Genomic DNA, 27,464 nt, shown 5'->3' with positions numbered 1-27,464 from the left:
ATCAACTTAGCTTCCCTGTCTCTTTGTTCACCCCGGCTGTACTTGTTCGGCAACCTTCCTTTGTCTGCCTAAGAGTTGGAATACATGCTTTGACTGATTCCCCGATCCCGGTTGTCCGAGTACTAGTTTCCCACTGATATGCCGCTGGGAGCAGCTCTCCGAGTGTAACATTCGGTAAAAGCCTCATATACACGCCTTCTGCGGATCTGTTCTCGTCCTGATCCATCCATATGACCTGCCAATGGTATGTGAGATTTTGCGTAAAGTGGATCGCCGATGTAGAGCTGGTCAGTTCCAGCTGACCGGTGACCTTCCGTGGCCTCTAGTCACAATCCCGTCGCTGACCGGTCATCGGACAGATATAATAGTCCTCTGCCCTGAAGAACCCCATACGCACCCTCTCGTCCGCTGGGACGCATGTCTTCTGACGATGCTCAATCCCCGTACTATACCAAGCACGCAGCATCAAGTTTTGTCGACGTACTCAAGTCACTAAGCATTTCCCGCCCAAAGTCACCTTCACCAATTTCGCTCCACGATAGCAGTGATTCCTTATCGCATTCATCGGATGGACGCAGGATTAGTCGGACTGTACTGGGATTTGACTCAATGCATCGCGGTAGCGTCGTATCCAGTTCATCCGACACCTCTGGTGCACGGGATTTCGATACGGCAGTCCGAACATTGGCTCAGAGGCAGTCTCTAGGCCACGCTGTAGAAGAGGCGGAACAATTATCAAAGTCACTCCAGTGGTTCACTCCGGAACAATCGCTTGCTCTTTGGGAAGCAGGAGCGTATCTTTTCCACCATGAAAGCTCACCCGAAGCTCGACGGAGCGGTTCGATGTTGTTGGAAGCTGTTGCCGCACGGCAAGACCTGTCTCCCGCAGCGCGGCGCATCGTCTTCGATTCAATAGCAAAACCATCAGACAATGACGTTGTTCCCGCGCGTGTGCAGTCCTTGATAGCTCTATCGGATCATGGCCGAAAATTAGAGTTCGCAGCCTCGTCCATTCTCCCTGTGATATCGTCTTGCTTGCTTCCATTATACGAATTGGTTTCATCTGCGCGGTTGAAAGCTAGGAAAACCAAAGTTGGCAAAACAAATGGGTTAGGATACGATGGCGCTGTATTAGATGACCTCCTACAGTTCGCGATCGATCTTATCACACTACAACGCAAGCCACCAAGCGATGAAGAGGTACAGACGTTGTTGGAGCAGACTTTCACGATTTGCCGAAAGACAAGCGTTGCCGCTGACATCAAGAACTCCCTGGGCGTTTTTGATGCTGTAATACTCTATGCAGACGTTCCGGATGGAAGCTTTGTTCCTATGCTCGAAGTATTATGCAGCATTCATGCATCTGTCAAACCGTTGTCCGGTCCGACGTCGAGAGCTGTGCGGAACCTAGCAAAGTCGAAAAGGCAGTCCGAGATGATGGACAACCTATATGCGTTTCTAAGGGAGTCCTGCGGCGAAAACTCTCGTAACCTCAACGTTGTTCGGGGAGCGGTTTATGTTTTCATGGATCTTGTGCGCGCGTATGGTCAAGATGGGATACCCAGATTCCAGTTCGGGCATCTGATAGAGTCGCTCCAGGTTGTTGTAAAGAAGGACGATGGCCGGTTGGAGGCAGATATCTTGCAGCTGTGTTTGAATGTTTTGGAAGGTGACTACGTTCACACGGCCCTGGACAATGACTGGAGCGAGTTTGTGAATCTATTGAATACATGCTCTCTTAGGGCCGTTGACGAACACGAAGAACCCCCCTTCACAATGCCTGATGCGCAGCCGCGCGGCAGCGTGTTAGATGACACACGGTCTAACATCCTGGCATGCACCAGTCAGATTGCATCTAAATTGGAAGTGCTTTGGGATCGCTTAAATCATCAGCAGCGGCTAGAGGCCACCCGTTTCCTAATGAATGCCTGTCGCCATATCGACCCTCCCCAGGCTGAGCTCGTTCTCAACACTATCCGCACCGAAGGATTTTGCTCCCCGGAGAGCCCGGATTGGGTACAGCAGAACCAACGTCTCATCCGATGCTTCATCCGCTCCCGCAGCAAACCATCCGACGTTCGGATCTCGGCTTTGGATACTGTGAAGGATTCTTTCTCAACATTCGATTCTCTGGTTCTCTTCCAGGAACACGGACTTCTTGACCTCATGCTGGAAAGGTTTGCTGAGGAGGACGATATTCTATTTCTAGAATCGTTGGTCTCTTTTCTTGTCGACGCTTCTGTGCTCGTCAGTGATAATGAGAGTTTCAAACGTTTGGTGACAGTATTAAGCTCGCCCATGAGCAAAGATCTGGACAAGGAGGGTATGGTCGGCTCTGAGACTTCGACAACTTTGTCTTCGGAACGCCGTTCTTTTAGCAGTGTTATGGAGCTTTCCTTGGCCAATATTTGCACTATTGGACTTGTCAGGATGTTCCTCCGATCCCTAAACATGTCAGCGACTAAGGCGGCTTTGGTGTATGAAGCACTTCTGAACATAGCTCAATGCTCAGAGAGGCCGGTGGACTCGCGTTTGACATCACTGAAGCTACTATTCCGACTCCGATGCGATTCGTCAGGCTCGATTACCGTGACCTCCGTCTCTGAACAAGATTTCATGATGAACGTTTCCGGGCGAAATGTTGAAGCAGGCCCAAAACAACAGGGTGACCCGGCCGGTGAACATATCGTTGATAGCGACCAAGGGCGACCAGCAGCCCATGCAAGGCATTCGGCTCGGGAGCCATCGGTGCTTTCTAGATCGTCCGGACGTAATCCAAGCATTCCCATTCGGGCCTCAAGACTGACGCCTCCTCTTTGGACCTTCGCTACCCCGCAGGCCCTTCCTGAAGCACCCCCCGATGAGTCGAGTCCTTTCGTCTACGCTTATGCCACGCCAGAAACGAGTCACCATATAGAATCTGAACCTGCGCAAAAGGTTGCATTGAAGGCGAACATGTGGCTTGAGACCGTCATCTCATTGCTGCAACGGGAGTCTAACTGGGACCTCTACAGCTACGTTCTCACCCATCTTGCAAGCCAACTTCAGAATAAAGATCTCTTCAGCAACGCAGTTCCCCAAATCAAATTACTGCGCAGTATCCTTTGCGATCAGGTGAAGAATGACACGTTTCGTGAGCCTCCACCGTCAACAGGTGGAAAGAAGACCGACGTGGCTGGTTACATCTTCGAATTTCTCTGCTCCCTAGTCAGCTATCATGAACACTTTGCCAAAAGCGAAGAAGACGAGCTTGTCCGTGCATTCATGATGGGTATCATTGGATCCTGGGGTGGCACGTCTCGCGGATGCATACATGCGCTCTCTGTCTGTTGCCATGAAATTCCCCTTTCGGTAACTAAGTCACTCAACGGAATCCTTGACAAGATGTCCAAAGTGATTACAATGTCCAATCTTGCTGTGCACATCTTGGAGTTTTTGGCTCTTCTTGCACGCCTTCCTGATGTCTATATCAACCTACGCGAGGAAGAGATCCGCACTGTCTTCGGCATCTGTATCCGATTCCTACAGACTTCCAGGGAACAGCGATTCAAGGCTTCTGAGTCGCCCACCAGGAATGTTCAGGTTCCCACAAGACTTGGGAGTGGTGTCCGAGATACTATGGCTTCGCCCGCAGAGTCGTCAGATTCTTCACTCCAGGACGGGATGTCAAGATACATATATACTCTTACGTATCATGTCATGATCTTCTGGTTTCTTTCATTGAAATTGCAAGATCGAGCCAAACACGTGAATTGGATAACTAGCAGACTCATATATCGGGATGAACACGGTAGAGAGACAGTCGAAGAGCCAAGCCAGGTCTTCATCGACTTGATGCAGAGAGCGGCCTTTTCGGATTTGGGGGACACTATACCCTATCCGACCTTTCCCCCCACGCCTGAAGATGGACCTGCAGTGAAGAAGTCTTGGATTGTAGGTATGAGCATCGTGACTGTTGAGACGGCTGGAGTATCAGGCTTGACTCAGGTCACCAAGAGGCAAGCGTCAGGGACTACCTACGCAATGTTTCAGCAACGAACTGCACCTGTTCTTCCTCACCAAGTCCCACCCACGCCAGATGCCCACCTACATTCTGACACCATGCGCACTGCTGTCCTTCCGAGCCATATCATGCTTCAGCTGACAACCACGGCTTTCCCGACACCTACGGTGATGCAACCAATTCCTCTTCCCGATGATGACATCACACGCCGAGCACTGAACACCTTTGACCGCAATGACATTGTGGATGGACACAAGATTGGTGTCATATACATCGACAACGGTCAGACCACTGAAGCAGAAATTCTGTCGAATACCAGCGGCAGTCCAGACTACGAGTACTTTCTGTCAAGACTCGGAACTAAAGTACCGCTCCAGGGTGCTCGATTCAATACGCAAGGGTTGCATGCGGACCTTGATGGCCAATTCACTTATGCATGGCGTGACCGGGTTACGGAGATTGTCTACCATGTTCCGACCATGATGCCTACGAACTTTGATAACGATCCATCCTGCATCAACAAGAAACGCCACATAGGAAATGATTTCGTCAACATCGTGTTCAACCGGTCGAATACACCTTTCAACTTCAATACGATACCCTCTCAATTCAACTTTGTCAACATTGTTATCAACCCTGTGTGCCGTCTCACCAATGATCCCAACAGCGCGGAGTCGGGACGAACCGATTTTGAGAACATGTTTTACCAAGTAAAGGTGATGAGCAAGCCTGGGTTTCCAGAAATATCACCTGCTGCGGTGCCAAAGCTTATCTCCGGGAAGAACCTGGCCCCGTTCGTTCGGATTCTCGCTCTCAACGCGTCTGTTTTCTCGCTTGTCTGGCACAGCCAAGGAGGCGAGCACATTTCATCGTGGCGCAACAGACTGCGTGAGATCAAGAGACTTCGCGAGCGAGCGCTAGGAAACCAGGCTCAAAGTTCTGAGGCTGCCGAAGGGACTTATCCCGGTCAACGCCGCAACACCAAAGCCAACATATTCTCCGAAGAAGTACCCTCGCGCAACACCTCTGTCCGGACCGATTTTGCGACCGATTGGAACGCGGCTGCAGACACGAATATCCTGCAGAACTTGGACTTTTCGCGCTGGGGTCGTTGAAAGCCTCAAGTTATCTTGGTTTAGCTCGACCAAATCAGGAATGGAAAGCCCGGGGCCAGAAAAGAAAAACGAAACCGAAACAATAATAGTTCACCTGATTTTCATTGACTCACTTATGACCCCTTTGCTACGACGGATGACTGTACATCTTGACACCCATGCTTTGCGACTTGTGTAAATACCCCTTTTGCCCTGCAGCACGCAAAACAAAAGTTCACTGTCCTCAGAAAGTCTTTCTTTTCTTTTTACCTCTTGTTTCTCTCATTGCGATATTTTACTGTCCTGGTCCACTCAGGCATACCTTGGGAAATGAAATAAACAATCAGATGTAGTATCGCACCATTGTCACCTGCGTAGACTAGAAGCGTAGTTATGACGTTAGTGTTTTTCAACTCCATTTGAGACAGCTTATCAATTCATTGATGATTAATTCCGCCCTTAACACCAACCGACACTTGGTAGTGAATCACGATTTGCTTTCACACTGCGATAGGAGAGCAGTGCCAAATAAAGTTCATACAACTAGATACCAAGACATCTATGACACTACATAGTAGATAGATACATTGATATTTAATTGATAGTAGATCCCCACTTCCCGCACCCGCCCTGTAAGTAGTTTGTTTAATATAGTTACAGTAGTTCGCATGGTATATCACCCATCTCAAATACCTACTTAGTTCTAACTATCGGCCGCAAACCTAATCAATCAATGCCACAGCATGTTAGCTAGGTCAGTAACTACGGTAGTGGCCTGAGTCATGTTCTGGTTCAGTCTAAGTGTAGAATCGAACAGTGGATGACTCTGCCAGTCGTAAAAGCGGGTCTGATAGGCTGAGTTACGAGAAAATGTGTGCGGTTTCAGTATGGATGTGGGATAGTGGGTGGAAGTCCTTGATCTATGACCATTTCAGAGGATTTGCTTCATAGTACGTATATTGACAGCGTACGGCTGTTCTCATGGGTACTGAATGTCAGCTGTATGTGTCTGACGGGCTTGCGCTACCAACATTGACTTGCTTGGGGCGTGGTAAGTTGTATAAGATTGTGTGGAGTTTCGTGTATGTAAATTACTATACCCAGCATATAGAGGAATATTGCAAGGCAAAACAGGAATAAGGTGTGACATGTGATCTTTTCTTGCGTTCTAGCAAGATTATCAAAGGAAGAAGATGAGAAGAGAAAACATTAGTGGTAGAGGTGGTGAAGGGGCTTTTTCTGCCTGACTACAATTCGACAAATAACAACCACTGGGTTTTGCAAGAAAGAGATGAATCGAATGCTTGTGGTAGAGAGCATCGGTGTTTTATTGGAACCCAGAAGGGCCATGGTATCCAAAAAATCAGTCTTCCTGTCTCAAGATGGAGATTTCCAGATGCCGGAACAAGAGTTTAACGCATGTGTCTGAGTTTAGGTTGATATGGCGGGTGCATGATCGCTCTCGACCTTCTAGAACCTACAGAGCACACTATGAGGCGCTTCTGGCTATCGCTCATACCACATGTGTAGCTCACGCCACTCATCTTTCCCAAGAAAACATGCAAAGTAGGGACCTACCCAGTGACGATAATCCCCAGCCGTATGAGACGAATGTTACCTAAGGTTCCCCCTGTTTGAGGTCCCCTATGATGCTTCCGTGTCTAGAATAGGGTTTTAGGCGTACAGGTGACCCCCTTAGTAGGATGCTCCTAGGGGGTAGCTCGCGCAAACCACTGTGGCTCTTGTTGTGGCAAGACTTATGATTGCCGTAGACTTTGTCAAGCATTCTTTTAGTGACTAGATCTGGCAGATCGCTGTTTGTTATCAAGCGACCTGAGAGACAGCATCTTGTCAGTACCAGAAAATAAGACCCAATTTCCCGTTCCAAAACTGTGCTCTCTAGGTATCATTTCTCCTACACACTTGTTCATACGCACAGTCCTTTCACCAAGAAGTATTCTCATCTACACAACAAGCTCCCTATGGTCTACAATGCATCCTTTCGCTGAAATCATCGTGGAATTCATCTCACATTTTATCTATAAGGCGACTGTTTCGTTCCTTCAGCCCACTAATGACATTACTATTAATATGTTCATGCAGTTCATTACATTACTTATGACTGATCCAGACCTGCAAGCGATTGATGACTTCGACGAGCTACAATGCCTCATCGTAGGAGACCTTGCAGTCCACTGCTACACCCGCGAAGAAGAAACAGAGGCAAGCAGAATACTAGTAAGGGCTATACAGGATATATGCTGACCAAGTATCGCAGAATTTGGAAATCGCAATTCATCCCCCCAAGTTGGCCCGCAAGATCAAAGCAAAACTGGCCCAGATCAACGGTTTCGAGCGGCCGAAAAATTTGCTATACTGGAATATGGCTCTCGGCCGTCCCCGTATAAGCATAATTCCAACAAATGAGGTGAGCAATCTTCCGGGCTAGAAGTCCTCTCCTTTCGATCCTCAGGCGGATCTCTACAATGGGGCAAATACGGTACTGATTGATGTATTCGCTTCTCTCATTTATATAGTTGCCGCATGTCCCCACAGGCTTCCAGCCCCTTCAGCAGTTTCATCAAACCAGGCTTCCACTCATTGATAAACTGGACCTCATGGTCTGCAAGGCCTATACTTGCGGCATGAGATCCCAGGAGCAGAATGACAAAGATGCCGCCGACGTGGGCAAACTTATCGAACTTATCAATCTCGATCACAATTACACTTCTCGGCATCGTCCGACGTCTGATCAATCGAAGATTCTGAATGATTCAAATGAATATCTTGCCAAATTTGGGAAAGTCCCGGAATTTGATTGGGAAGTTGTCTTCGATAAAGCACAATCCCGCCGGGGCTTCAGTCGCTCGCTTGTGTTCTCTGTTGTTGTTGTGTCTGTTTCGTTCACTGTCTGCTGTTTAATGTGTCTGTTGGCCTTTCTTATTTAAAATCCAGAAAAAAGAAAGGTTTCTTTGTTTGTTTGATCTATCTCTATTTATTGCTTACATTAATCTACTTTTTGCCCTGCCTGTGTCTACCGTCTGCTTGTCTTTTTGCTGAGATGTTTGCTTACATTTCGGTTCTTTTGTCTCTATGTATCTATCTGTTTTGCTGTTACTAAAGAAACATGGAGGAAAGTGGTGGAGAAGCATGCTTTCGGTGTATACTATGCACACGGTGCCATACTTCTAAAGTCAAAGGGCTACAATCTAGATTTCGTAACACTTAGAAGCAGCATACAGACTATTATTGAGTGTAATGATATATGCAAAAGGAGATAGCAAGGAAATGAGCGTGTATAAGTGAAGGATAGCACTCAGAGATTGATATAGAGCGGCGTGAAGCGAGCTGATTCTCACGTGAGTAGTGCATCCGGAAACAAACCCCTAGCCTCTGCAATTGCCGAGCTCAACCCTCTAGTTTGTAGAATTTCCTTTGTCTCAGGTGGTTGAAGCTGGCCCTTTTCCTTCAGGTGAGCATAGATCATGACCTGGTACTTGCGACCTCGCCAGTCATCCACGCGGTCGCTATGACTGCGGTCAACATTTCGCCTGCAATATTCATACCATGGTTCGTCAAGGTCGCTCAATTGTAATACCTCGACAAACCTATCGCCCAGGAGATTCATCATGCGATATTTTTCCGCGTTCCAAAATATACTCGAATGCTGTCCTTCAATATAACGGACAGCCAGCAGACAAATGGCCTCTAGATATCTGGCAGGCGTAGGAACGATAACAGGGTACTTTTGCTCAGACGAGCGCTCACTAGCATCAATGTTCCAGTCCGGGAACCGTTCGTCGGAATTGAGCATATAGTATCTGTCATTAGGCTCCAGATCGTGAAGCGGCGGATCAGGGAGAGATGGGAATAGTCGGGACTTCCGGTACAAATAGACACCGCTAGTGACACCATCTTGTTCATAATTGTGGTCTGTGTGGTAGTGATGGTCGGGAGATGGAAGTTTAGCGTACTGAGGGTCAAAGACCGTACAACGAAGGCCATTCCGGCAGGGTGGTAATCCAGCCTTGTCGAGCACTTGCACGGCCTTCTCCATTTCCTCATCCTTTACTGCCCAGAGGTGGTACTGTGCAGGTTATTACATTTAGCCAGCTGGGCTGAAAGTGGTGGTACAGTGTGTGAAGGGATATAGGATATGTTTTCAAGATTACTTACTCGGACTTTGTTCGTGCTTCCGTATATCCGGGTTATCTCGGGCCCCCATAGAAAGGCAGGTACCTCGGCCTCCCTCAGCAGCCATGCCACGTATCGTCTCAATTCGGGACTCGGGTATGCAGGGAATTTGGCAGGGTTGAGGAAAATGAAAGATAAATCTGGTGGCAAAGCCGGGGCAGGAACTAGAGCTCGAGCTGTGTCTAAAACTATGGCCAAACCCGCCCTAAGAGAAGTAAGCATCGAAGCAGAAACTGGAGCAGAAGTTGGAGTAGACATAGTGCAAGGGAGTAGTAGACTGAAGTGAGACGAGATGGGACGGGTTTAGACGATGTGGGATGAGAGGCGATGAGATGGATTGAGATGAGATAAGTAAAAGTGGTTTCCTCAATCATGCCGTGGACGTAAATGGGCATCTTTATAAGTTAAGATTGAATCATCAGTTCTGTTTCTGTTGATCTTGAAGAATAACGTTTCTCGGTCTCATCCATCTGGTCACAGAGTATAGCTGATCGAGACCTTTTTGCTAATGACCTTGTGACCTGCTGGTGTCTTGAAGAAGATACCTCTTGCGAATCAAAACGAGGCGGACACAGCCGTTGAGGTACTTGTCTTCACACTGTTTTGTATCCAGCATCTTCCTTGTTGTACCTCGTGCATCTCGTGAATCCGACTATCATTGAAGGGCTCTACCCTGTCTACTCTTTCAGACAAACCATTGTGTCTCAAACTCCAATTCGCTTTCAGCAAACTCCCCATCTTCTGATTTGCTGTATCGTGGTCGAGCCTGCCTCTGAATTTCCCACAAGAGTAGGTCAATACCCCAAATGCATAATTCTTTCAATCACTAGTGTGTCTCGGAATCGTTCCACCTTCCAGCAAACTCTCTATCCTCTATATTTCTGTGCGGTGGTCGAACCCGAGGTACCTGAAACCATAGAGTCATCAGTATCTTGTGACTTTCACTACACCAAGGGAGGTACCTCTCTATCCATTCAGGCTCAAGCTATCTTCCTAACAATCTCCGATGTCGAAGAGAGCATACCACATCACCGCCATTGAAAGCATATCACGCGGTGGCATCTGAACCTTTCAGAGCATGAAGAGACAAAGAACAAGCATGCACTTTCATTTGATGACACGTCATTATGGTAGAATTCGTCTTGTCTCGACTTATATCATAAGGTACTTTCCATGTAATAGACATTATCTGAGCTCTTCTTTACTCGATCCTAGCAGATGGCGGAGGCTGCAAATGGTGAATGAGGCGATTGTTGGAATTCTCGGTCAGCTCCTTGTCTTATCTGGCAATAGCCGATGATATTCCCACGCATATTGGTGTCTCTGACTATCAACAGCTTGGGTTGACTGAAGTGAGATGGTATAGATGATTAAGAGTAGAATAAACGACTAACTATAACAGCTAATCGATATCGAGCCACCTTATATAAGCTTTTATGCCCAACATAGCTTATCCACGTGCTAACCCAATACAATAGGGAGATAACGAACAAGATCCAATCCAATTCAATCACTTTGTACAACCTGCAAGTCAGAAACCTATCAAACTGTTATAACCAATGACTCAAGTCCAAAGCCTTATCATATTGTCATACGAGAAACCCACTTCATCGTTACCTCTACGAATATGTTCTTTTCGTATCCGCTGGAAGGAACAGGACAGACAAACCTAGTGGGTCGACTCAGATAATACATTCAATGATCTATTTTCTCTTGACTAAACAAATAAGCCAAGTTAGTACGTGGTATAAATTAACTTTTAGCTTCAATTCCCGCCCTAATTCCAGTCCCACGGCGAGCTAACCCTGTTCTTTGGTGGAATGTTTCAAGAGACCCTTTCAGGCTTTGTTTGCCACTCTCTAGGGCAAATCGATTCGGCTGGAAGACAAAGGGGTTCTCTCCTTGTTTGCCAGGACCATTATTGGTGCGAACGGCTTTTGAACCAGTTTGTCTTTGAGTAAGGGTGCTAAGTTGCTCTCATTGTGCATCTTGTCTTGTAAGCATGGCTGAACCAAATGTCACTCCCTAGGTCAGAGCTTATGTCATGTGGACGGGTAGACACCGGTCCAATGTAACTGAAATTCGTCAAGTCGCTGATCAAGAGTTCATGTATTTATCAAATAACGCATTCATTGGGGCTCACACCTCGTGAGGCGGCCATCCAATAGAGAGTCAGACTAGGTACATACATTATCCAGCTGTAAGACACCCCTGAACGCAAACCCGAGACTTGTAGAGGGCGAGCGTGGGAGAAGAGAAGGGTAAGATAAGAAGCAAGTAAGAATGCAAAGGAGAATGAAAACTTCAACCAAACCAATGCGTAACGTCTCTTCAACCCTAGTGACGTGGCAGGGTGAAGAGAACCAAAGTGGCCAAGCACAAGAAATGAACGCCTTATCAAGGAGAATAAAGCACAAAATATCAAGGAAAACCAGCAAGCCTTGCTGTACAGAGGTCGGGCCAGTATGTACTGATCGGGTCAGTTTATAACTTGACGCGCTTGAAGTTTGGTCGATACTGAAACCCAGGGTCAAACGGCGAGCGTGGTGGCTAAACAGGACGGAGTATTTGCGTATGTGCAAGTCGCGAAGGTAATGTGAAGCAGAGCGGTCTAAATACGGAGATGGAAACGAGGCAAATCTTCGCCGGGATATCGTCATGCTTTTCGAATCTCGTCCAGGTGCGACAAACAGGCGACGTCGGTCATTCGAGGGGGTATCAGTCGATGGGAAGAATGAGCAGATGACGGTTTGTCGTTCAGCAGTTCGATCCTTCTAAGACCATCTGTTGGTGGCTTCCTTTTCTTTGAGCCCACCCATGCGCTCGATATCTAACGACTGGAATCGCTCCGCATCGCTGGACTGATACGGCGGAAGTTCCTCGTTACAAGGCTCCAAGCCCACTCCACCTGCGTCGGTAATCCTCACAACCACAACTCGACCCGACTTGCGTTTGCCGGATTCGTCCTCCTCCTCTGGGAATGTGATGCGAATTTCGGGAACCGGACTGGGCGGGGGACTCGACGAATTCTCAATGAGACTGCGTTTCTCATCATAAACCAGAACGGACTCTGTCTTGGCGTTCGGCGAAGCAGAGACGGTGAATCGACGGTGGTTGGGCACGCATTGCCCGTTGTGTACAGGAAGTTCGGATTGTTCGCGGTTCAGGCGCTTGCGGCGCAAGACAAGAAGAGCACCGACCAGGGCGAGACCGAGCAGAATGAGAACCAGCAGGGAAATCAGGAGATCGACCATGTAGGGAGAGAGACCATCGTTGCTTCCAGAATCACCGCGCCGAACAAGCCCCGAAATAGGGTTGAACATGATTTTGATGGTTGGATTTTTTATGTTTGATAGGTCTTCGGATGCAATCCGAATGAAAGAGTTTGGATAGTAACCGCGTGCTTTTCGATATACGCGAAGTTATTTCAAGAATTGAAGTTGTACTATTTCCTCCAATACCCGGGTCAATTCTGGATATGGCACACAGCACAGCGGCCTGTCGTCGACAGTCACTTACAATGCGTCTCAACAAGGGTCTTGTGGCGATAGAATCAGATTGTCGGATCTGCTTTCTTTCTTTTTGTTCTTGTGTAAGGACCAGTTGGAGACGGGATCGTTGGACAAAAGGAGGGAATGTATCAGGTCGGTAGGATCAAGTAGTCGAGGCGAGTGGGGGAGGTTGGCTTCAACTGGGGTGATGGAAATCGACCAGGTTGGTTATAGCGAACGAACGGACAGCAAGGTGAGCAGCTGAAAGAGTGAAGCCGACACCTGCTTAGGGAAAAGAGAACGTGACGGGGGTGGAGGAAGGAGGAAGAATGAGGGGAGGGGTTGGTATGGGGGTTGTCGCCTGGGAGAATGGAAGAAAAAGAACAAAGGGAAAGAAAGGGCAGAAAAGAAAGCGAGCGCAGGAAGGGTGAGAAAGAGGAGACGACGGAGGGAGGAGGAGAGAGGAGTGCCGGGCAGGGCAGGGAGAGAGGCAGGCCGGTGGGCGCCGGCACGACAGGAACGAGGCGCAAGGGCGCTTAGGCGCAGTCCAGACCGAGTGCAGGCAGGGATGGGTGGACAGTTGGCCTGGGGCAGAGTTTACTACCAGTACTATTAGCAGTTAGTCTAGTCAGCTGTTTACTCGTCCTCGACCAAAAGGGTACTAAACTCATCTCTGACCCTCCACTCAAGCGTGGCCCAAGACTCCGCTTTACGCCTAGTCGGCCTTGGCATGGTCGCTGGCGTGGTTGCTAAGGTTCGCCGGTAATTTCCCCATTCCGGCCATCTGGCCTATCACGCGTCGACGGTGCCTGACTTGGCCCATTCTTTGCCAACTAAACCCTTCATCATTCGTTGCCCACCCCTGTACCAAAAAGACTAACTGGTACCTACGCTAGCTAGATCGGTTTTTTCTTCTTCCTTTCTTTCTTGTCTTCCTGCACTTCCCCTCTTTTGTCTAACCTTTTTTTAGGTCATCTTTGCGCGCCCCCCTGAAAGCGAAAACCAACAAGGTCTCAGTGCCCCAAGGACCACAAGGCTAGCAGTAGCACTTACATGCAGTAGGGAGGGGTAAGACAATCTATCGACCATCTAAACTATCTACTTTGTTCTCCAGAACGGAGGACCCTTTTAGGCTTATTGTGAAAAGCCATCCGTGGCGACGCTTCTATTTTAACTTCTTCATATCTTCGTCGAGGGAATGGAATGACGTTTTGGTTCGCCAAGCAATATCTTGCCAACCTGTTTGTGATAACTTCCGAGAGTTGATTTGATGGTGGAGAAAACAGCCGATAGCCCGGGAAAACATCCAAACACGGCAAAAGCTCTGCTGGCACCAGCAAAGGACAACAACGTACCTGCCTGCTTAGCAGTCAGCCGTTGGTCTTATCACATGTGATGAGAATGTCCATGCATCCGCTGGTTCTACTGTAAGATCTTACGGGCGAACTGAGGTGTGTCTCTTTCACATGACATCAGAAACAACCTGTCATGTGCTAGTCAACTAATGCAGGGTCCATTTGTCACCAATGGTGAAACACAACGGACGGTTAGGCACCTCCGTATTCCATGCTTTGACAGCGGCCTATCCACAGTCTGGATAGAGGATACCGCTCTTTCTTGCTATGGAAACCATCAGTATGTTTAGGTATATCGTACGGTAGTAGTATGTGGCGGATGAAGAACTCGAAGTGGACTACCATAACCCCCTTGGCTTGTATCTGAGGTAACCATCGCCCATTCCCTGTTTAAAATATATAGTACACAGCGGGAATGACCATCGTATGTGGTCAAAATGTATCCCCGAGCTGACAGCCATGAATTTCACTTTAGCCTCATATGCATAAACTCAATCTATCCCAGGAAATCCGAATCCGTCTCACATGTCTCTATCAGTCGTACTATGTTCCCCACTATAAACATCACACCAAAAATATATTTCAAAAACATAGCTAACCACAATCTCATCTCCCCATACCTTCTCCCAAGTCATCCACTAAAGCCCCCAGGACTATCAATAAACCCCATCAATCAGTATCGAAAATAAAACCACACTCCCTAACAAAACCTCCCAAAACAACCCCCACAGCAACGTCCACTTATCTGTATATAGAACTGAAACAGCATACATAATATGTCTGAGATCACTCAATCAACCATGCTATTACTAAATATATAAAAAGCACTCGTTGGTCGAATTCGGCGCTCGCCACATTCCTGAAAGCGTCAGCCCACCCCACATCTCCCCACTCCCTCTCTCTTCTGCAGAATACCAAGTTCACGTCACTGTGGCAGAATCAGGTATCTGGTATTTCTGGTGATCTTGGTATGTCGATCGTTCAACTAGTCAGGGGTGGCTAATATGCAAAGGGAATATATCTATGTTGTATATTTTGTGTTGCGGCCCGGTTGCTGTGACTATTGTAGAGAGATAGATCTTGGAATGAGTCTATATTTAGGCTGGTTGGCTGATTCCATGGATATGTGGAATTTGACAGGCGGGGGAATCTCTTCTGTCAGATTGTTGCTGGGTAGGTGTTAGGGAAGTCAGGTACCGTGTAGACTGGTTGCTTCGTTTTCGTAACAGTGTATATATATCAGCTGTGGATTGGTAAAGCTAGATTTAGAAATGAGATGTTTTTACTAAGTAATAATACTATGGAGATAAGTAGTCTGTATTAGTCTTCAACATAGCGTAAAATATACTATTGGTATGTCCGAATCTTCTACCAGTTGTACATAGTATTACCCTCATCCGAGTCTTCAATATTCTCATCTACTTCAAGTGCACGAGATACTTCATTTGTTGTATAGGTTATCTCATCTCCACTTAATTTCGCCTGTCGATCGTCCCCAACAACGACGTAGGTGGATGAAGCAAGCTGCACAATCTCGATCATTCCCTTTTCTTTCTTTTCCCTTGCTAGTATATACTACTAGGTCCTCCGGCAATTTTCGCAACATATCATCTGACGATATCATGATATTACTGACCCATGAGCAAAGTCTTGAGTGTATATATATATCATTGCCAGAACAACAGTGAGGAAAACTCGTGTAGCAGGGCCAAACGGCAAGATCATCTATCAAAGATCTAGGGAAAAGTCTCGAGTCTACTTCTGGTATGATTAGCTCGTTCTTTATAGTAAATTGTGTAGAAATGTATGTCTAAGATCGACATTATGTCTATGAACACCACGAATCCCAGTCGAAGAGATCAAAACCATGTCTTAGTATAAATACGAACTATAAGCTATGATGCATCCTAGACCTGCAGTGTATTTACTACTAGACTTCGATATTGGATATAACAATTCACTCGTACAGCCTCTATCGTATCTTCGGCTCCATTGCAGTTGTGACTGACTACTATTGACCTGGAAGAACGCAAGAAGGTTGTATAATCTCAGCTGGTTAAGATCGCCATATCAAATGTTCTAGTAGGGTATACTATTTGTATGATGTGGAGATGTTCAACTCGTGAGTATTTCTGTCAAATTTCGTATATAAATAACGGCTATAGATTGCTTGTCTCAAGGTTGGATTTGAGTGTGTCCTGTCAGGAGGACATTTTTAGATCGAGAGTGATCTGATGTTGACAAAGCATTGTTGTAATTGCACATTCTCACTCAAAACTAATTGAGTGCCATATCTAGTCTGCAGCACATTGGTCCACTTGTGGTCACTTGTAAGTTGGAGGCTTTGGGGAAACTTGAGTGTACAATGTATGATATTAAGTGTCTGGCAAGGTGGAAGTGATGGCAGAGAACAGACATGACTTTTCCATTCCCAAATAACATATCTCATTGATGGATACATAAGAAGTTTGGTCGGTGTATTCTTCGAATGTCTCTGGTTGAATTCACGGATGCCGATTGGGTAGGAACGAGTCTCTTTGGGATTGCGCAGAAAGAACTCATCTTTGCTACTGGCATATTTGATAGACCAGACACTGAAATTGTATTTACCAAATCAATACGGGACTTGCATGGTTTGAGGAAGAGATTGTCTGGCCTTCTTTGACTTCCCTAGATGTAAGGCGGCTGCCCGAAGCCTCTTCGAGGAAACGTCAGTGCTTTCAGAAGCCACTGGATATCGACGGAGATGATGACTGTGTTTGGGTATGACTTCTAAATGTTGACAATTTCTTGCTGAAAACTTCTGCGTTTCAAATAAGCCTTCATACCATAGCTTAACAGCCTGTGATATAGCCCCGAGCAACGTATCTCGGAATAATAAGTATCAATATATTGTCGCTAGGTGTGCATTGCCGATACTAACATGTGTGTATGGCGGACCTAGTCGCGAACCCGGCTGTAATTGAAGCGTCGATGGTATTCCTCCCTAGGCTCTCAAAGGACTACGATCGGGGTGTGTCTATAACGGTGACGAGCTGTACCTGATAAACAGATAGATAAATACGGCAGTCTACCGGTGAGGAAGTGTGCCCATTATAGGTAGTATTAAAGGCGCTCTGTTGCCGAATAAAAGTCAGCATTATCGTAAGTAGAATATGGGTCAACTCGACACTGGATGGATGACAATGTACAATCAATGAAAGGAAACGTGATGGCCGTCAGAACTAATTTTTTGTTCTGCCAGGATAAATCTGCGTTCTGAGTTTCTCAGATAGTTGGCACCCCTTGACATGAAAGCGCATGTCATCTTTGCGGGTTCGCAAGCGTTGTTAAAAGGCTGCCGCGTGTGGCTTTGTCCCAAATCGGCCGCAAGTCAGTGGTGGCTAGCGTTAACAACGCCGCCCCCATTATGGCTCACTCCTAGCAGTTGATTCATGCAGAGGTGGGTGTAGTCTGACTCGTTAAATTTATACCGGTTCATTATTGCAGTCTACATGGAAACGATGTTGTTTGGAGTTATCTTGGGCAAACCAGCAATCATGACTGCATTAATGTAGAACTGTTAGCATATGTGGCAGGAGAAACCAACAACTCGACTTCAACTGGTGCAAAAGTGCTGACATATTTGGGGTTGTCCCCCTTTCAGCCTTAGATACACGGCATCCACAATGCGGGTGGGTGAACTCCCTCGAGGACATGCAAGGGTAGACGATAGTCTGATGTACAGACAGGAACAACCGAGACATGTCTCAGCCTGACGTGGGGTATGTGAGAACCAACGCGGATGTTAGTATCTGACAGCAAGGCATAGTGACGTGGTACTAGCAAACACGTTGAGGTCGTGGGATATGCTTGTGCTGGTTGATGGGGAAGGTTTTCATGGTTGACCAGCCGCGCTACAAACCTTCCTTTACCCCAGCGGGATAGAAACGTGTCGAGCGGAGAATAGTGGATGTGACTCATAGCAATCAGTATGACAGCATCGATAGGATTTATTATTCCGCTCGACAGTTGTTTCTCCGTCCACGGAACTTTCTGGCTTAACAAGTTTGGTCGCCCACTTGGATGGCCAAACGGCGGCACGTGTGATATTTGATGCGTGTGGCATGATAATGATTACTGTATCTGGCACTGTTATAAGAGGTAGTAGAACACTCCTGGTGCTAGTGTCTCGAAGGCCGTATCCGTGGACACTTTTGGGGCTTAGATGCACTAGCCTCTCGAGTATCCAGAAGGAGGAGAGACACGAGAACGCCAAAATGTACGGAGTACTGACGATGCTATTATCATGGAGCATCTATCACGAATACGTCGTGCTTGCCATGACATGCGCGTCGGAGTCCGGTCCCACAGCAATTCCCAGTCGTGGCATGGATCTGCAATCCTTGTATGGGGTTGTGGATTGCTGGGTCAGAAGGGAGGACGCCGGGAATGGTTGGAAATAATTCCCGCTCAACTCCCCACGATTCCAGTCTTTCTTTCCTTCGTTTGGTAGTGTGTATTGCTTTTCCTGATTGATCCACTTTACAAGAAGAACGGTTAATGTACTGAAAACAAAGAACTAGTGGGGTGCCACTAGTTGATGTGTATGCAAGGCAAAAGAGTTGTATGCGGATGGCCTCTTGCAACGGCCCGCTTTGCCTCTTTATCATTTATTACATGGGCATGTTTGGCAATCAATCACATCGTTCATCGATGATAAGGTCATTTTCTCGGAGTCGACTCGAGCTACACTACATACATACATGCATGCCATGCGATCCCCCAATTGGCAATCCGTGATAAAGCAAAATGGCCGGCAATGTGAGCTACATACAGAATAACAACCCCTGTCTTCCGCGGTCATTGTACAGGCAGGGCGGATGAAACCTAATTCGCTGTGATTGTATCCTACTGGGATGCAAGGGATACTACAGAAGGCCCGCCGAGCTAAATTGTTAGCCATGCGTGCTTTCTACTACCTGAGGTTGGCATAGAAGGAGAAACCGAAGAGTGTGCTAAGCAATGGACTTTCAAATATCTAGGCGGGAACATAGTCGATATTGGGATATTCGGAGTGTTGCTGTGCCTACTGGGGTTGAACTAGTTGGCAAATTTGAATCCAAGGCCACTAAGGCATGCATCATGGAAGGGATAGCACACTAGATGCAATGTCCAATAAGATGCAAGTTGGTAACAATTGCGCCATACTGATAATGGTAAAGGTAGTTATCTGTTGGTATTAGGGCGTATGGCCGCTGCAGGGCTCATGTTGTCATGGTCATGCAACGAGTTGATTGGAAGTCTGGGGGCTTGCATGTATAGTAAGTAGTAATGATCATATTATGAGACTATCATGGAATCCAGGTTGATGATAAGCACTAGTTACTACAGTTGCAGTGGGCAGTGGCTCATAGTAGTAGTAAGACTCCTATTTCAACTACGCCCGGTGATGATCGAATTTATCATACAGTTTATCATCCCGCCCCTACATAGGGATAAATTAGTGAATGATAGCGTATGTCATTTATCACGGACCTCACCAGGCCATTGTTAACTGTTGGCGAGGATAAACTCTGATTCATCACCAGAAAACAAGCTAGTTTAGTGGATCCGATCGGTCGGGCTGGAGCGCAACTTAACCTTTACCGCAAATCTTCAATGGGAGCCGTGGCCCGTGATTATCCAAGGGACGGTCAAATGAGAATTCGGAACCTCTGGAATTATCCCCAGATGCTACCCCGCTTCGATCATCGTCAGCATCGGAAGAGTCTGGAAGCCAGAGGTGGTCAGTTGGCCAGCAGATGAGTCAAACCCATTTTGACAGAGTTGGCTAGGAAGTCATGTCCGATGAGGCTGGGTTAGTAGTAGCAGCAAGTAATCGACAATGACAGCTTCTCGGACGTTCCAAAGATATTCCAGACCATGGTCCGTCATCTCGCCGATGGAGTGCGTGATCAGCTAACATTTAAGAAACCGATATAATGAAGAATAATCTATTACGCAACAGCGAGGGGTAGATTAGCAGATGAGTATATCGAAAAGGTTCAGAGGGTGAATTTTGTAGCGGTCAACCAGAGATGCCTGCTGTTGGGTGGATGTCTCCGATGTGGTTCGTGAAACCATGATTTCCCAAAGAAGAACTACTGAGAGAGGAGAGGCCCGGGTCGGAAAGGGATTCCAGAGAGTTAGGGGACGGTCGCATATCAGTGGATGGAAGTATATTTGTAGCGTAAGTATCTAGTACTAAATACTAAGCTCACAGTGATGGCAGCGACCGATCAGAGAGGAAGAAAACAGCCCTAAGAGGAAAAGGGAGGGGCCGCCTAGATTGAAGCCTAAAAAAGAAGCGGCGGGAACGAATTTGGGTGGCCCCAGATCCAGTCGTGTATCAGACGGGGCCTGGTGGGCAGAGCGATACGCCCGGTACCTGCCCAGCAGCGGCGATGGCCGTACGCCTGCCAAGTACCTGATGGGATCGACAGATCGTCTGGTATTGTCATCGCCGGTAAGATTACCGATGGGCCGATGGGCGCCAAAAGAATCGGTCGTTTGCCGCAAGACACGCAGCATCTTTTTTCCAGCTTGACCTGCCCAGCTTATCTATCATCTCCAATCCTCATCCTCGAATCAATCCTGCGCCCTGCCAGAAAAGAGGTCCGTTGGTGATTTCTTTTTTCCCTTCTTCTCACTGTCCTTGAAGCCTGCAGGTTTTCCCCCTGTTCCTTCATCTGCATTTTCTCTCGCCTTTTTCTTTTTCCTTTTCTTCTTTCCCTCATCATTTCCTCTTTTTTTTACCTCCCCTCTCCTCATCTCTCCCTTGTCATTCTTCGCAAATCTGGGGGACCTTTTGGGGTGCTTCTTTTTTGTGCTACCAATCTTGGTCTTTTCTCTCACATTGACCAGACCCTTTTTTTTTTTTCCTTTCCCGTTTTCCTTAATTTGATAAAATAACCTTTTTCCTCCCATTTCCCTGCTTTATTTCGACCGTCACTCTCAACAAACCTTTTTAAACTTTTTCCTCTTTTATATTTTTTTTTATATTTTCCTTTTTTAACCTCCTCATTTCATCATTTGATCGTTTTCTTCCCTCTCACTCTGTCATCATATTATCTCTACTCTTCGGTCATTTATCGTCGTTATTCCCTCCCTCCCCTCCACCCTTCCAAACTTTCGCCATCCAGCGCCCAGTGGTGGAGGCCGAACCGAACCTGCGACAAAAGGATAAAAAGGCCTGACTGACCTACTCGGAACCACTTCGGGTGTCATGCTTGCGCTTGTCTGTGTCACAGCTGAATTATATTAATGCTGGGCCTTGTCTCTCGTCCACATTCTCCATCCTTCGACCCTCCACTAATCACGTCTTTTTTTGCGCAACAAGCACATTCTCCGCCCATACCAACTGCACCCTCTTTCTAACCCTTTGTCCCTCCCCCCTTGCCGCTGCGATTCGTCCGAGCTCCTAACGTCTCTGTCTGATTAAACGAAAACCCCCCCGTGTCGGCCATCCCTCCCTTTGCCTTCAAAGGGCACATGAGGGCGATCTGCAAGATTCGAACTTCCTGGAGCATGCACGGAGCATAGTAACGTCGCAATACTTTCTGGCGATTTCGATCTACGGGTACTTACTGGGCCGTGGGTGGACAAAGCAAACCGCTTTTTATCAAGCTCTTGTCACCTTGCGTTGTTGACGGCCTCCCTCCCTGCTTCCTCCGCCTAGCATTTCTCGCCTGCCACGCTACTTCTCCCTTTCGTGCCCCCCCCTTCGATCCCTGTATAATTTGTACAGCGCCTGACCGCGTCTATTCTGGACCCGATCCAAATCCTATTCTTCGGCAACGTCTTCGCTGCCGCCCTATCTCTCCTCCATCCCTTTCCTTTGGTGTCCTGATTCTTCGCTCCTTTGTAAGTTTACACCTCATCTAACAGTTCGGAACTGGCTACAAGTGCTTTGATCTCCAGTTTCTGATCGGATGGCTGACTCGTGCAGTTCGGTATTCACCAGTCACCTCGTGCCTCGATCCACCCATTACGGGTCGTATAATTATCCGTATCACTTCAGCCTCATTGTCATCTAGTGTATCAGGAACGATAGTGCAGGGATAACGACGTCATACAACACCCTTACAGTCGGCTTCGAACGACTATTCATACGGTGAACATTTACGGTGTGGTTGATATCTACGGGGAGGATTCATAATGGCTTCCAACCAGAATTCAGTTCATAATGTACGTGGTGTCCGGACAAGTGGCAAGTGGACTAGCTCGTTGACTGCTACACAGGTTCGTTCAAGTCGGTCGGGGAATATGACTTCATCGGGGTTTAATGGTGAGAGGACGCGAGGAGCTCCCTCGAGTATGGGGACAGGCTTCGGTGGTGGAAACGGAAACTGGAATGGCAGTATATGGGCAAGCGGTTTGGATGGTACGCAGCTCCTTGGACAGCTGTCTACTTGGGATATTGCCGCTGACATGGAGCTTACAGACCAGCACACTGTGGAGAATGCTTTCGAGGGCAAGGCTGGGTCAAGTTCTTTGCTCTCTTCTTCCGAATCGGATGGATGGAATAGCCGTCCTAACCTGCCATGGACTACGATCAACACATCGGCCGCCACCTTATCGCGAGCTCCGAATAGCGGCATGACTACATCTCCCGTACAAACACGCGCCAATGAGCGCAGCGCGGGTGGTATTCCTGATAGTACCGACTCTTCTTCATATTTTGCCCTGCCCAAGTCGGGGATTGGATCAAGTGGCGGTCCTGGGCATAAAGCTTACCTGAGCACCGGGTCCGACGGCATCTCACCGTCAGGCGAGGGCATGAGCCTTGGCAATTTCGGAATGAGAAACGGTGATGGCAGGCGGCAGGTGAACACTTCTGCCTTTGGCGGTAGCCCTGTGGGATCTGGGTTTCCGATCAAGGCAGGGTTCACAAGCCCACTAGACAATCAAAGATCCGATGATGTGACCACGTCGATGGGCATGTCAACCCTGCAGTCTGCTCTACCAGATTACATGACGCAGCACATGGGCCGCAACTCATACTCCCATACTGCGCATAACTCGGCTTCCTTCGCACCTCAACGACCATCTCACTCCACCTACCCGTCATTCCACTCCGAGAGCCAGGGCTACGAGGGACGGTCTGGTAGTGGCTCCGTCGATCTTAGCTCTGGTTTCAACAAGCTGCAGCTGAACGAGGGCAATTTCTCGGGACATCCGGGCCTTAATCGTCCAGCCTACTTACCACACAAATCGTATGATGCCAGTCTGACGCGCTTGAAATATCCGAACGGTGGTGACGAGAGCGAGTACCAACTTCCGCCCGGTTATGGTAACGAAGGTGTCCCGACAGAGCTACCATTGGGATACCAGCCGAGTAGATCTCGTGTCCAGGACACCAACCCGATATCTCCTACTGAGTATCGCATTGACAGCCCCTTCTATGCCCAGGATAATGGCGCACACTTCCGGACCGGTTCCGCAGGTCAAGTGACGGGGAATGCAGCTGCCCTGCTGGAGCAGAAGCTACGAGCCGAGCAGGAGCTTTCGCAGCAGGCAGTCAATCCACTGCACAGGGTCCAAATTCCTCCTGCTTATGATCTTGCCGGTTACCAAGCACAGAGACTCAACGCCCTCTCGTTTTACCATCCTGTCGCCCAAATTGGCGCAGCAGCCCTTGTCTCTCGGGGTCATCGTGACCATGATCCTTCACAAGTGGTCCGGAGTCCAGTGCTAGAGGAGTTCAGGGCTCAAAATAAGGGGAACAAGCGCTACGAGCTGAAGGTGAGTAATGGTCAGTTCGGGTCTCGGGAGAGTATGTTGCTAATTTCGAGCCAGGATATCTATGGCCATATCGTAGAATTCAGTGGCGACCAGCACGGCTCGCGCTTCATTCAACAGAAGCTAGAGACGGCCAACAGCGATGAGAAGGAACAGGTGTTCCGCGAGATCCAGTCGAACAGCTTGCAGTTGATGACGGATGTGTTCGGCAACTACGTTGTGCAGAAGCTTTTTGAACACGGAAACCAGACTCAGAAGAAGATTTTGGCAAACCAGATGAAGGGACACATCCTCTCCCTGTCTACCCAAATGTACGGGTGCCGCGTGGTGCAAAAGGTAGGTGTCTTCTCCTCGGCTCCCAATACGAGATCCTAATTTGCGACAGGCATTGGAGCACATCCTCACCGATCAGCAAGCATCAATGGTCAAAGAACTGGAGACCCACGTCCTTCGCTGTGTTCGGGACCAGAACGGCAATCATGTCATTCAGAAGGCCATCGAGAGAGTCCCGTCTCAATATGTCCAGTTTATCATAAATGCCTTCAAGGGCCAAGTTGAGCGATTGGCTACACACCCATACGGGTGCCGTGTCATTCAGCGCATGCTGGAGCACTGCCAGGAAGTGGACCGGGAGTCTATCTTGGGTGAACTGCATGCCTGCACGTCAAAGTTGATCACGGACCAGTTTGGCAACTATGTCATCCAGCATGTTATCGAGAATGGCGAAGATAAAGACCGCTCTCGCATGATTGTGGTGGTGATGTCGCAACTCTTGACTTACTCCAAGCACAAGTTCGCCAGCAATGTGGTCGAGAAGAGCATTGAATACGGCGAGGAGTCTCAACGTCGGCAGATGATTAGTACGCTGACGAGTGTCAACGAGCGCGGTGACAGCCCCTTGATCAGCCTCATGCGTGATCAGTACGGCAACTATGTGATCCGTAAGTTGCATTCCAAGCCGCCCATATCATGACTACTAACTTCCGTTGTAGAAAAGATCCTTGGGCAGCTGGACGACACGTCCGAAGAGAAGTACAGTCTGGCCGTACGCATCCAGCCGATGCTTGATCAATTGAAGAAGTTCAGTTATGGCAAGCAGATCGTGGCGATTGAAAAGTTGATTGGGGGGGTCATGCCACCCGCCGGCGCTCCCCTGGCCCACGCAGCCACATCGACGACGCCTCCTAACTCGCACAAGTCCTCGCCCCAGCCTTCCAAAAGGGCTGTGAATGGGGTCGAGAACTGCCGTGCTCCTGTGGTTGGCGCCGCTCCCCCGACCCCGCCTCCCACCGACACGCAGAGCAATGCTGATGGATCCTCGGAATCTAAGCATACGGCGAAAAGCACGGTGACGCCCTTGGCGGAATGCGAGTCGGCCAACCCGGTCACCAGCGACTCTGTCGAAGTCACTGGCAGCACCTAGGCCTGTTACGTTCCGAACGTTATTCTTACTTCTTATGAAATATATCTTTATAACTGGTCACGCACATTCTCCCAACTTGCTTCTAATACTTGGGGATATACATATTATGGGCGTGAAAGAGGCTTAGAAGCGCGGAGCTTCATTACCTTCATGCCCAGCTTCATGGCTTTATGGCGCTACAACGAGGGTGACGGCGGAAACTGATGTCTTTTTTCCATTTTTCCATTGCTTTCATTTTTCGCCTCCAGCCCTCCTTTCACTTCTTGATACTTTTTTTTCTACCCCTCTACCCATTTAATTGCTTGTCGATGTATTCCCCTTCTTCTGTTACTCTGAAGTTCGACGTGATGAAAATGAGGACACGCCTCCATAGCTTATCAATGTTTTCTGTTTCTCTTTGTCCACACACACACGAGGGGCCGGCGTCTTTATTGGTGAATAACGGGTTCATGGGACATCGCGCTTGATTTTCCTCGACGGGTTACAAAACGGGACCTTGGACATGGACATATGGGAGACCTGGAAATAGGGAGAATATAAGGGATGCCTAGAGTATGTAGAGGCCTTGCTGTCTCGGTATACAGACGATCAAAATGAAAAGCATTGCTGTTGCTGATCCAACTATCGCAATTGAGTATTGTAGTCTAAGGAACTGCAGCAATCTTAACGTAACTAACGAACCAACTTTGATCTCCCTCCACTCCCGCTTTATCAGTCCCTTATCATCACGTGACACTAAGCTCCCTCCATCGCCGCATGACTCGCCGATCCAGACCTTCGCCTCTCCAGCAGCAATAATATCTATCATCCTCCTCAACCACCACTCACCCACCTTTCACACCCATAAATCAACCCTCACAAAACTACACCACACAACACCTCACAACCACAAGGCCCAGAACCAGTCAACCACGGAAAGAATACCATCAAACATATAAACAAAATGTCCTCCAACGTCGGCCTCTCCACCCCCCGAGGCAGCGGCACCTCCGGCTACGTGCAACGCAACTTCGCCTTCATGAAGCCGCGCAACGCTGGATACGGCGCGCCATACCCACCCATCAGCGGCGCGAACTCCTCCTCGGACCACCCGTTAGACAAGCCCTTCAAGCAGCGACAACCCGACAAGCAGATCCTGGAGCATGATCGGCGGCGCGCAATCGAAGTGAAGGTTATGGAGGAGAGGGAGAGATTGGAGGAGGAGAATGAGAGGATCGAGGAGGAGAGATCTAAGAAGAAGGGATCTAAGAAGGAGGAGGAGGTGAAGAAGGAGGAGGGTGAGGAGGATGAGAGTGAGGGTGATGAAGAGAAGGTGTTGACGGAGGAGGAGATTGATGAGAGGTGTGAGGCGTTGAGGAAGAAGTTGGTTAGGGAGATGGAGGAGGAGGAAAAGGAGAGGGAACGTGGGAATGGAGGAGGGAATGGTGGTGGTGGTGGTGGTGGTGGTGCAGGGAGACGCGGTCGTAGGGCGTGGGATTTGCCGCCTAAGGAGAGACGCCAGTTTAAGAGTTATCAGGTGCATGAGTTGGCGGAGGCGAAGATTGAGGAGAGTGAGAGGTTGAGGAGGGCGTTGGGGATTAAGGAGGATAAATAGTGGTTTTTTCTTTTTTTACTTTCAGTGTGGGTGGGTATTATGATTCCAGTTGTTCTTCTTGGTTGTTTTATGGTGTTAGTGGTTGGTATGGGTGCTGGTTACGTTTTATTATTGTTATGGCTACGGCAGATTCATGTTATTGCATCATCATCACTTTTGTAAGATTGTAAGCGTCTGGTATATATATATGTACATTATGCGACAAATTTTTCTATCACCCATCCCTCCTTCGCATCCTTCCTCTGGATGACCTTCTTGGCTGGTAGCGGCCACCGCGCTCCGCCGGCCTCACCTACCAGCGACGGGATCACCCAGCATGATCGCCGTTGAGGAATACCCTCGATCAACTCCGTCTTGCCAATCGGCTTGCCGTACTCGATCAGCGGCGTTCCGTGTGCCAGCGCGGATAGCTGCAGTCCGCTGGGCGTGGCGAGGGGATACATCCGGATCTTCGGGGTCTGGTCTGCAGATACAATGGAGGGCGACGATTGCTGGAGATGCGAGTAGACAATGTACTGAGGCATCTCCTTAGCGGAGAGCTGCGCGAT

The 27,464-nt window shown here is 48.3% G+C and overlaps 7 protein-coding genes across 7 annotated transcripts; 5 read left to right on the top strand and 2 right to left on the bottom strand.

The window, feature by feature from the left end:
- The first annotated feature begins 216 nt into the window (after positions 1-216).
- On the top strand, positions 217-5,442 carry BO83DRAFT_376258 (putative GTPase activating protein (Tsc2)). The gene is made up of 2 exons (XM_025530661.1): positions 217-244; positions 360-5,442. Exon 2 carries the CDS (start codon positions 418-420, stop codon positions 5,116-5,118), a length of 4,701 nt encoding a protein of 1,566 aa, XP_025390482.1. The 5' UTR covers positions 217-244; positions 360-417; the 3' UTR covers positions 5,119-5,442.
- Positions 5,443-7,089: 1,647 nt separating this feature from the next.
- BO83DRAFT_460811 (uncharacterized protein) lies at positions 7,090-8,157 on the top strand (the record flags this gene model as incomplete). The annotated part of the gene is made up of 4 exons (XM_025537227.1): positions 7,090-7,335; positions 7,376-7,525; positions 7,635-7,901; positions 8,053-8,157. 4 exons carry the CDS (start codon positions 7,090-7,092, stop codon positions 8,155-8,157), a joined length of 768 nt encoding a protein of 255 aa, XP_025390481.1.
- A 295-nt stretch (positions 8,158-8,452) lies between these two features.
- On the bottom strand, positions 8,453-9,558 carry BO83DRAFT_355954 (uncharacterized protein; the record flags this gene model as incomplete). Its single annotated transcript, XM_025529171.1, has 2 exons — positions 9,274-9,558; positions 8,453-9,184 (listed from the first exon to the last, which is right to left on the bottom strand). Exons 1-2 carry the CDS (start codon positions 9,547-9,549, stop codon positions 8,453-8,455), a joined length of 1,008 nt encoding a protein of 335 aa, XP_025390480.1. The 5' UTR covers positions 9,550-9,558.
- Positions 9,559-11,923: 2,365 nt separating this feature from the next.
- BO83DRAFT_213248 (uncharacterized protein) lies at positions 11,924-12,772 on the bottom strand. The gene has a single exon (XM_025526741.1). The coding sequence runs from the start codon at positions 12,612-12,614 to the stop codon at positions 12,066-12,068; it is 549 nt and encodes a 182-aa protein (XP_025390479.1). The 5' UTR covers positions 12,615-12,772; the 3' UTR covers positions 11,924-12,065.
- A 9,179-nt stretch (positions 12,773-21,951) lies between these two features.
- BO83DRAFT_213222 (mRNA-binding protein PUF3) lies at positions 21,952-25,424 on the top strand. The gene is made up of 7 exons (XM_025526740.1): positions 21,952-22,021; positions 22,122-22,345; positions 22,400-22,541; positions 22,602-23,902; positions 23,957-24,235; positions 24,285-24,840; positions 24,892-25,424. Exons 2-7 carry the CDS (start codon positions 22,316-22,318, stop codon positions 25,320-25,322), a joined length of 2,739 nt encoding a protein of 912 aa, XP_025390478.1. The 5' UTR covers positions 21,952-22,021; positions 22,122-22,315; the 3' UTR covers positions 25,323-25,424.
- Positions 25,425-25,939, top strand: BO83DRAFT_213214 (uncharacterized protein). Its single transcript, XM_025526739.1, has one exon. The coding sequence runs from the start codon at positions 25,526-25,528 to the stop codon at positions 25,787-25,789; it is 264 nt and encodes an 87-aa protein (XP_025390477.1). The 5' UTR covers positions 25,425-25,525; the 3' UTR covers positions 25,790-25,939.
- A 184-nt stretch (positions 25,940-26,123) lies between these two features.
- On the top strand, positions 26,124-27,119 carry cwc21 (U2-type spliceosomal complex subunit CWC21; the record flags this gene model as incomplete). The annotated part of the gene is made up of 1 exon (XM_025530660.1): positions 26,124-27,119. A coding segment is annotated over exon 1 (647 nt), but the record flags the coding sequence as incomplete, so codon positions are not given.
- Between the last annotated feature and the right edge of the window lie 345 nt (positions 27,120-27,464).

The sequence above is a fragment of the Aspergillus eucalypticola genome (assembly GCF_003184535.1).
Source record: "Aspergillus eucalypticola CBS 122712 chromosome Unknown BO83scaffold_6, whole genome shotgun sequence".
Taxonomy (NCBI): domain Eukaryota; kingdom Fungi; phylum Ascomycota; class Eurotiomycetes; order Eurotiales; family Aspergillaceae; genus Aspergillus; species Aspergillus eucalypticola.
The sequence above is the reverse complement of the archived record's forward strand: the minus strand, read 5'-3'. Positions and strand labels throughout refer to the sequence as shown.

What these genes read in the sequence shown, in the direction of transcription:
- BO83DRAFT_213214 (XM_025526739.1), top strand. Translation starts at nt 25,526, where the DNA reads ATGTCTTTTTTCCATTTTTCCATTGCTTTCATTTTTCGCCTCCAGCCC.
- BO83DRAFT_213222 (XM_025526740.1), top strand. Translation starts at nt 22,316, where the DNA reads ATGGCTTCCAACCAGAATTCAGTTCATAAT. An exon ending in ATGGGCAAGCGGTTTGGATG is followed by an intron (nt 22,542 to 22,601) that starts GTACGCAGCTCC and finishes TGGAGCTTACAG; the next exon opens with ACCAGCACACTGTGGAGAAT. An exon ending in ACAAGCGCTACGAGCTGAAG is followed by an intron (nt 23,903 to 23,956) that starts GTGAGTAATGGT and finishes ATTTCGAGCCAG; the next exon opens with GATATCTATGGCCATATCGT.
- BO83DRAFT_376258 (XM_025530661.1), top strand. Translation starts at nt 418, where the DNA reads ATGTCTTCTGACGATGCTCAATCCCCGTACTATACCAAGCACGCAGCA.
- BO83DRAFT_213248 (XM_025526741.1), bottom strand. Translation starts at nt 12,614, where the DNA reads ATGTTCAACCCTATTTCGGGGCTTGTTCGGCGCGGTGATTCTGGAAGC.